Source organism: Mixophyes fleayi, chromosome 6, assembly GCF_038048845.1.
Source record: "Mixophyes fleayi isolate aMixFle1 chromosome 6, aMixFle1.hap1, whole genome shotgun sequence".
NCBI classification, from domain to species: Eukaryota; Metazoa; Chordata; class Amphibia; order Anura; family Limnodynastidae; genus Mixophyes; species Mixophyes fleayi.
In genome coordinates, this window is record NC_134407.1 from 75,670,241 (window position 1) to 75,679,786 (window position 9,546).

General features: G+C 40.9%; 1 protein-coding gene across 2 annotated transcripts in view; it reads right to left on the reverse strand.

Moving 5' to 3' along the window:
• Window positions 1–5,544, reverse strand: part of MAP2K6 (mitogen-activated protein kinase kinase 6) — a 51,473-nt gene extending 45,929 nt beyond the window's left edge. The window contains exon 1 of one of the 2 annotated variants that reach the window (XM_075216869.1): window positions 5,195–5,544. In XM_075216869.1, the coding sequence (XP_075072970.1) occupies window positions 5,195–5,213 (19 nt within the window). In that variant the 5' untranslated portion in view covers window positions 5,214–5,544. The remainder of the gene's footprint in view (window positions 1–5,194) is intronic. The other variant, XM_075216870.1, reaches the window with a different exon arrangement.
• Between the last annotated feature and the right edge of the window lie 4,002 nt (window positions 5,545–9,546).

A 9,546-nucleotide genomic window follows, 5' to 3' on the forward strand; every position in this document is an offset into this window, starting at 1 on the left:
CTCTCAAGTCTGCTGCCTTTGTATCACACTTGGTTCCACTCTCTGATTTATTCCTCACATCCAGTATTTATCCTTGTCCTGTCACCTCTACTTTAGAAATAACACAATAATACCCTTATTCCTTACTGAATATGCTACCAAAACTCTTATTCACTCTCTCATCTCCCGCCTTGACTACTGCCTATCTGGCGTTTCCCTCACCCATCTACCCCACCTTAGATGCTTCAATAAGACCAATTTTCCTTTTCTCACAGCTACACATCTATGCACCACTTTGCGAGCCCAAACTCTGGCTTCCCATGTCCTCCAGAATCGGGTCAAAATTACGCACGTTTACCATCAAAGCCTTCAACAACACCAACCTTTCAAACATCTCAGATCTAATTTCAAAATACTCGCCCTCTTAGATCTCTGACCTGAACCTCTGGTAACCACATCTCACTTCCGATTACAGGACTTCCAACATGCAACTAGCCAATTATGGAATTCCCTACCAGACTCCATGGGACATTCTCACAGCCTTTAAATCTTTAAACACTCTCTGAAAACCCATCTCTTATTATGATTTACCCTACTCACACCTATATTACCCATACTAATTCACCACACAATTGTCTCAAATTTCCACAGTTGTTCCTCTCATTTATACTGTGTCTTCATCAAATTTGAATGTAAGCTCTCTCATAAGCAGGGCCCTCCCATCCCTTTGTTTTCTTCTCTACAGTTATTTTGTCTACCTTGTATGTCTGTTTTATGTGTATCACATTTACCCCATTGACAATGCAATAAAATGTCAAACTACAAGAAAAACAGTCAAATACTTAATATAATATTTGTTGGTTAATTTTTAAACTAATTGACACTATAACAACAATGAAATCCACAACACAAAAAAAAAAAACTTTAAACACCATTTTTTGAGTTGCTAATTGTATTAATAAATATAAATAAAATAATAAATAATAGTGCATCACAACCGCTGCAAAAGAAAATATAAAACAAATGCCTTGTCCTCTGTGTCCAATAGGCCTGCATCTTTGTGCCGCCATGGCCGGCGCCTGAAGAGTTACGGGTATGCCTGGCAGCTACACTGACAGAGCAGCAGGGGTAGTCCGTCCTGCAGCAGGTGTGCCATGGTGCAGAGGCGCTCTGCCACCTAATATTGAAGGACTTAATGAGTGCCCCACAAGGCACTCCTCCCCATGTGCACTCAGCTGAGGGGGCTCTGATCCCTGGATAGTCTACCAGCTTCTCCTAGTATAAGGTGAGGTGACAGTATGTGTATGGAGAGCAGTGTGATTGTGGGTATAGCTGTGACAGTGTGTTTATAGGAAGCTGCAGTGTGTATAGTAAGGTGACAGTGTGTGAATGAAGAGCAACAGTGTACGTAGGTAGAAGACAGCGTGGATACGAAAACAGCAGTGTATGAAGGATGGTGACAGGGTGTGTATAGAGAGCAGCAGTGTGATTGTACACAGGGCCAGCAGTACGCGGTAAGCTCTTCCTGCAATACCACTTGTCCACCTGCTGCATGCAACAACCTCTCCTTCTGCCCCCCCCTCCCATCAGCATGTTAGTTTCTCCGTCTATCTCACACTGCTAGTATGCGACTTTGTCCCTCCCACCTGTGTATGACAATATTCCCGTTACTCCCCTCTGCTCCCTCAACATGTTACTGCTTCCCCCTCCTTCTAAACAAGTCACATATGGGGCAGCTCTTTTCCTGACAGACACCCACCATCCCATGGGCCACTTACAGTAAAAAGCTCAGGTGTCCAGCTTGAAGAAAGTAAGTGTGGGAAGGCTCTTAGTAATGTGGCTGCTGTTGGGGGAAGAATGGTGCATGAGCTATTAATTGAATGTGGTGGTGAGGATAGGGGCTATTCATTTAATGGGAGTACGGGCTATTCATTTAATGGGAGTACGGGCTATTCATTTTATTCATTTAGTGGTGGGGCATTGTGGCGATTTATTAATTTAATCAATTATTTTAATATGGGGCCGTGTTGGGGGGAGAAAATTGTGGAGCACTTCGAGAGAAGAAAGCTTATATATGAAACATGAATGCTATTAATTTAATGTCGAAGCTGGTAGGGTGAAATAGGCCCAATTATAAAACATTGATTTAATGTTGGTGGTGGTTAGACAAGGAATGCCTAGAATATTCATTAGTTGCTTTGCGCTCCATGAGTTGATTAATACCTAGATTTTCCAAACAGGGCCCCAACATTCCAGAATCTAGCCAAGCAGCAGCTGAGCTCCAGACACCAGCACGTCATCACTGCAAGAACAGGTAGTAGAGGACATCACTGTGTCAACTGTCCTGATTCTGGTGGGTCAGGACTTTTCTGCCGATTTGTGGTCAGGTGGTAGGTATGTCTCACTACATGATGGAGGTTTTTTAGGGAAGGGGGCTGGGGACGGCTCCCAATGTGACATGGTCTTGCCCCAGTGTAGTGTGACCATGACCCCTTCTCACTGGCACGCCTCAAAATTTTTTTGCAGGTATTCATATGTGTAAGGTGTGTTTGATGGGGTGGACTTGGACATATGATTTTAGCTATGCGACTACCAGTTGTGACTACACTCCTAGAGAAAATGAATCTGTACTGTGGTAGGCATGGGGAGAGCAGGGCATGCACAGTCTACCCCAAGTTGTAGGTGTGAACAAATGGTGATTTATAGAAGAGGAGGATGCCGGTTTGTAGACTGCAGGGCGCTGCCAAATATCCCAGCACCAGCCCTGGGTGTATGATGTCATTGTGACCAGTGTATAATGATCAGTGTGACCAGTGTATAGTGATCAGTGTGTGTCAGGGTAAAAAAAACGGAGTCTTTTGACAGATTATTGACACAAGCATTTTTTCCCCTCTGTTTCAAAGCCAAACATTTGCAACTGGCCTCTAGAAAGCTTGGATAGAGCCTGGACACCATTCTGCATCAGACATCAGTGAATCTGGACTGCAGCCTTGCCAACCAGCCAGGAGGAGGTAAAAGTTATTATTTTAAGTCAAGCATGTGAGGTGCTGGTCAGTGAGTATCGAGGGGAGGGGCAGTAGGCTGAAGCTTTGCCTAGGGCACCGGGAAACCTTGCACCGGCCTGATTGGCTGGCAGGCATTGCTCTGTGACCTGTGGGTGTTAACTGCTAGAGGGGCTCAAAAATTCTGAACTGGTTTGAAATTTGATGAAAGTTTACAAGTTTGATGGCCACAAAAATGTTCGACAATAGATGCAGATTTGAAGTTGCTGTTCAGGTTCCCCTTTGGCTTTAAAATAAGTATTTACAAATATTTTATTTTTAAAAGTTTTGTTTATTTTTAATTTGACTGCTGGGTTCAAGTTTTGTCATTTAAAACATTAAAATGCATCAATTTCAGCTCAAATGTGTTCAATCCGGTTTACACACGTGCTCGCAAATCTTCAACAAATCAGCTCAAATATGGCTAAATTTAGCCCAATTTTTTAAAGTGATCTAAAATTCAAGACGTTCTCAAGTAACTCTGCTAAGAACCTGGTCACAGCAACCATGTATAAGTAAGACGATAGCATGCCATATACATGCTGGATGCTTATATATAATATTGTACTACTTACTACACAAAGCTCCAGCACAACAGCCTGTACAAATACTGTCAAGCTAAGTGCAATTGTGCATTGAAAGCTATAGGAACCTATTCCCACTTCATTTAAACAAACTACATTAGGGGCTACATTTAGTAAACTGCAGGTTTGAAAGAGTGGTGATTCTAGATATAACTTGTTTAGTACATTCTACAAAATGATAGCTAGAATCTGATTGGCTGTTTGCAACATCTCCACTTTTTTAAAACCACGCAGGTTAGTAAATATAATACCCACAGGAATCTGAACCCACTTGGAATTAATGGGTCTTACACCTACACAGTGGTTGGACATGGTAGCATCCAAGTTAAATTTAACATAAAACATAACTGTAAAATGAAAACAAACTGGAAACAATTAGTTTTATTTGTAAATATAGTCAACTCTCAGAACATGGCAAAATGATAAGTTTAAATAACATCCATTTTCTCTTTAATTTGTACTCATTTCCTCATCCTGTAATGCTGAAAAAGTTTCATGGAAGTAAAGGAGTGCTCAGAAAAATTGCTTCCTCCACTGGGATGTTGGCACATGAGATGCCAAATTTTAAAGTTGTCAGAGAATGAAGTTTTTCCACTTATTTTTTGAGAACACCCCCACTATATACAAGTAACAGAGCTGATATGCCCAACCTATACATTCAGCCAAAAACAGAGAGTTGCACAGGTAGGAAAAACAGAGTTAAACAGAAAAAAAAAAATTCAAATATGACCGATACAGTAACTACAAGCAAAGAGTTACAAAGAATTCCCAAACAGATTTTAGATTTAATCCTCTACTAACCCACAGCATTAACCAGTAAGAATACCCTTTTTTTCCAATGTGCAATTTCATTGGCGTTTACAGCAGTTACAAGGCCTTAGGGGCTGAACTACTAAAATAGTCTTTCATAAAAGGACGCTTTAAATAGCTCTCCTCAGTGTATATAATCAGTGCCACTATACATTACAACAGCACAGTTCAGCACTGTTGCTAGTTAAAATCTGTGCCAATCAATACCAAGCCTGACTGTGCAAAAGGAAAAAAAAGGACTCGGTAATCCCAGCTGAAGAATGCATTTACAGTGCATAACGTCAATGCACAGCTGAACTACAATCTTCTTGTTTTACAGGAACTGCACAACAACCAGGCAAACATTTCAGTAATGCAACAAATAAAAAAAAAATAAGCATGCACTTTTAACAAGTACGTGTTAATACTCTCCCCATGCACAAAGTTTACTGTATGCATTGCACGAAATTGCAGAAACTACAAACTGATCTTAGTTAGGAACTCAAAGCTTGTAGCGAAATTAAAATATGCAGCATTCTAAATTGTTCATAAATAGGCAGATGAAAACACTAGGAGTGGTGAACTAAATTATCCTGGTTTATCAGACATATTGCATGGAAGCCCTGCCTTGCAGGAACTCTGCAGAAAAAAAAGGCAGCTACCAAACAGGAAATGCAACTGCACCGGGGAAGGCTCAAACTTACAAATGCATTTGCACACTAATATATGCATACATGCACACTCATATGCATACAGCACGTTTTGCATTCGGGTTGTGCAAACTCCAGAATATGATCTTACCTCCTTTCGGCTGAGACATTCTCCCCTTTGCGTAGGTGGGGGAGGGGTGCACAAAAGACTTTGCCTCTCCTCTCTCCTGGAGCTAGTTTTACAACAAAGATGCAAACTGTAGGCTCCCAATCTTCATGCAGAGCTGGTGGTGCAAGACTCCTTGCAAAGGTTTTCCGGGATTGCACAAAGCTCGCCCTTAGTAAATGCAGTGATATCTGCCCTCTCTCTCTTTTTTTTTAATTTCCCCCACTTGCAGTTGCAACCGAGATCCCGGGCTCTGCACCTACATGATGGGCCAGGGCTGCCAGCTGAAAAGCTCCAAACTTGGATCGGGAGCGTAGGACGCATGCGCGCTCCCTGCAGGCGCCGTGGAGCATGCTGGGACGTGTAGTTCCGGGCTGAAGCACAGGGGGCCGCACTTTCTCCGAAGTGTGAATCAGTCGGGTGAACTGACTGCCCTCTTACTGCAAGTTCTGTAATGTGATGCATAATGTGATGATGGTGCTTAAAGAAGTTATGGAAATACACGCGCTAGATAAAAACTTACAGAGGTTATCTCAATGACGTGCGAATCACACATGTACTGTCAAATCTCAACTTTGCAAAGAAGTTTTAAATGAAAGCCTTAGGTCTCAAAAGATTGAGTTGCTGATAAGGTCACTGATTAGGCATAATTGGTGTTTTAGTACTGTTTTGGACTATATGATTACCATATCTGTACCCAGGAAGTATAGCTCGCTTGGTTATAAAGACAGTAGTTTTAAAAGTACCTAGGGTGCCAAATAATGTTAATATTTTTGCACTTTAATGAAAGTAAGATTTTTTTCCACTTGGGGCTTCTTCACACACCATATGCACTGTTAATGCACTTTTAAGTAGTTAACCAACACCAGAAAACACATTAAAATAAGATGACTGGTGTTGTATGGGCTTGTTCCCAGCATTGTGTTCTAAAATTGTAACATGGCACAACCTATTTCTCATGTGCTACGTTGCGCTTCACGTACAATTGATTGTATTGGTAAAAGTGCATCAATAGTGTATAGAAAACGCATTAAAAGTGCACATTGATATTTTTACATTATCCCAGTGCATATGTGTGAACAAGCACTTAAGGCTACATATTCAGTTGTCCTTTTTGCTGCAGATACTTAATTACATAGTGCAAAAAAATAAATGCCACAAAGTACATTCCCTATATAAGGGGCAATTCTGAAATTCTAGGTTTACTATTATTAACATTTTTTAGCATTGCACAAGCACACTCCGCAGCGATATACAATTGGGAACAACACGGTAAAACACAGATAAAGAAGTAAGAGTGATCTGCTTATAATGTATAGAAAAATAGGTGTTTCATACGTGACGTGCCACATATTGCTTACTACTCTAGCCAGATTGCAGTGGGAAAAAGTGCTTACACTCCATTCACACTGCCTATAAATCCTGGGCTTTTGCCGGGGCAAGCTCCGACGACCCGGGTGTTGGCTCAGTGAGAAAAAGGGGCAGTGGAAAAGACTCAGGACTTTTGCAGGGTTATTCACGTGTCAGTCCTGGGTTGCCAGCAGTGTAAAAGGTGCAACCCGGGTTTTCAACCCAAGTCTCACATAAAGAAACTGATTGCGGGGATTAGGCACGCTGGAGGATGATGTCATTTCAATGCTACAGAGAAGAGAAATAGGAGAAAGCATGACACTCCTGGCTAGAAGAAGAGGTGCATGATCTGCTGGTCATTAGAGGAGAGGAGAGGAGGAAATAAAACAACATCACAGGCACTGTAAAGGTTGCATCAGTGTACTATAACATAGCAAAAAAACTAACAGAGCGTGGGATAAAAAGCAGCCAGCAACAGGTGGTAAATAAATTAGTCACTTAGAAAACAATACTCAAAGTGCATGGTCACAACTGCAGAAAGAGTGGTGCTGCCCGAATGAAATGCCCATTTTATGAGCAATGTAACTTGTTGTTCGGCAACTCTGCCTTGGCAAATCCCATAGCACTGTCATCATCAAGATGCCGCGTTGCTCACAGTCCAACACCTGAAAGCAGTCAGTCAAGCGTGCCTTCACTAATGATTAGCGATTATGTCTATGAAGAACATGGTGATTTGGAGTTTTCAAATGTGAACAATGAAACCATGACTATGTCAGCAGAGGAATTGGCAGACTCACAACATGTGCCAGCGGCGCAACCTTCAACAGACACACAACCATTGCCAGCGACACAACCTTCGCCATCGACGCAGAACCCGACGTGATGTTCAAACAGTAGGTTTATTCATGTTTTAATTTTCAAAGTAAATTAAATAAATATATGAAAGTTTAACATTACTAAACTAAGAACTAAACAAAACTAAACGTAAAAGCATATTAAAACATGAAGACGTATATGTTGCAGCATGAAGCTAGTAACAGGAGGGAGGAGGCCTCAAGCACATATCAGCTTACAACACTGTTATTTAATTTTGCAGCAATATTTATTCATCCTCGATGGCCCTAAAGTATTTCATTTCTTTTTCCCATTTGTAGTTAACAATGTTCCTAACAGGAAGTAGAAGCTGAATAAGATGGAACAAGCAACAAAAGCCATGAGAACAGTAATGGTTGAAAAGCTCAAGGAAATAGATATGGCTATGGCGGTCCAATTAGATACACGTCTCATCATCATCATCATCACCATTTATTTATATAGCACCACTGATTCCGCAGCGCTGTACATAGAACTCATTCACATCTGTCCCTGCCCTATTGGAGCTTACAGTCTAAATTCCCTAATATACACACACAGTCAGAGAGAGAGAGTGGGGGGGAGAGACTATGGTCAATTTTTGATAGCAGCCAATTAACCTACTAGTATTTTTTTGGAGTGTGGGAGAAAACCGGAGCACCCGGAGGAAACCCACGCAAACACAGGGAGAACATACAAACTCCACACAGATAAGGCCATGGTCGGGAATTGAACTCATGACCCCAGTGCTGTGAGGCAGAAGTGCTAACCACTGAGCCACCGTGCTGCCACCAACGCTTCATGGATAATGAGCGAGAGCTGCAGGACTCTTTCATTACCCAAATAATGGGTATGCAGGAGCTGATTCTGAGGGAAAACCACAAATTTCTGATAGCTTACCTAGATCGCCTGATGCCAAGACTGCAAGGACCTGTACTACTGTCAATTGGACAGAAAGGGAAAGAGATGTGTAACTGGGCCACTCAGAGTCTATTCATTAAAATATAATAATCTTTATTGATATACATTAAAATGTACATATACATATAAAATTTGCGAAATATTAAAATAGGAAATGGTATTGAAGTGAAAACAATTATAAGAACTGTTAAAATAGGTAGTAGAACACTACACTAGTGTGCCGCTATTTACTTAATAATATAATACACCACCTCCTTATTATCTGTATCTTATATCAAAGCTGCTTGTCTATTTGCCAGTCTTGGCTAGACAATATCAATGCTATTATCCAATAAATCAGAGTGGATACAGCCTAGGTTAGGTAATAGATTTCATAAATATCCGCAATCCCTCTGGGACTTTAGACCTATATACTACTCCATCCCCAGACTGAATATGTGAAGGCAACCTGAATTCAACATATACCACACATAGACCAGACCCCCATGTCCTTGTGGTGACTGTATTTTGTACTGTAGAGACCCCCCTTGAGGTCTACCCTAAGCTACTAATATTGTAGCTATCTAGCTTTCAGTCAGGATTTTAAGGCATTGTTATTGTAAATTATCAGTGACGCACATTTCGCTAATAGTCTTCTTCAAGGCATCCCGACGTAGCCTTTAGATACGCCTTTTATAGTGTATGACTTCACGTCAACCTTAGTGATGTTTGTTAGGAACAGGGGGGTCCCCATATTTGAATGGCAAGGCTGCTGGCATCACTGCGGGATTATGTCCGCCTCCCTGCAGTGTAACATCCCAACCACTATCCAGGGAAGTGTCGATACGACTACCCATTGGACTAAAAATAGCTAGACGCCTTTTTTTTATCGAAATAAGAGGTGTAAACAAACACTTATAATACAACAAAAGTCCAACAAGATGTCATCTATTCTACATATTAAGTTAGCATCTATAAAAATTATGTATCATTTTCTATAAAATGTATTAATTATGTTGCGGTTATTAGTACCTCTAATCGCAACAGCGGGAATAAGAAAAAGCCAAATCTATTTCACCATACATAAATAGTGTAAACACCACTGCAGTGAATTAAATATATAATCACTGCAACAGGGATAAGAGGAGAATATATCCATTTCACTATTCGTGTGGTAGTCTCTAAAATTTGATACATTTTCAATTATAATTTCAATAAATAGAGATAATTCAGAG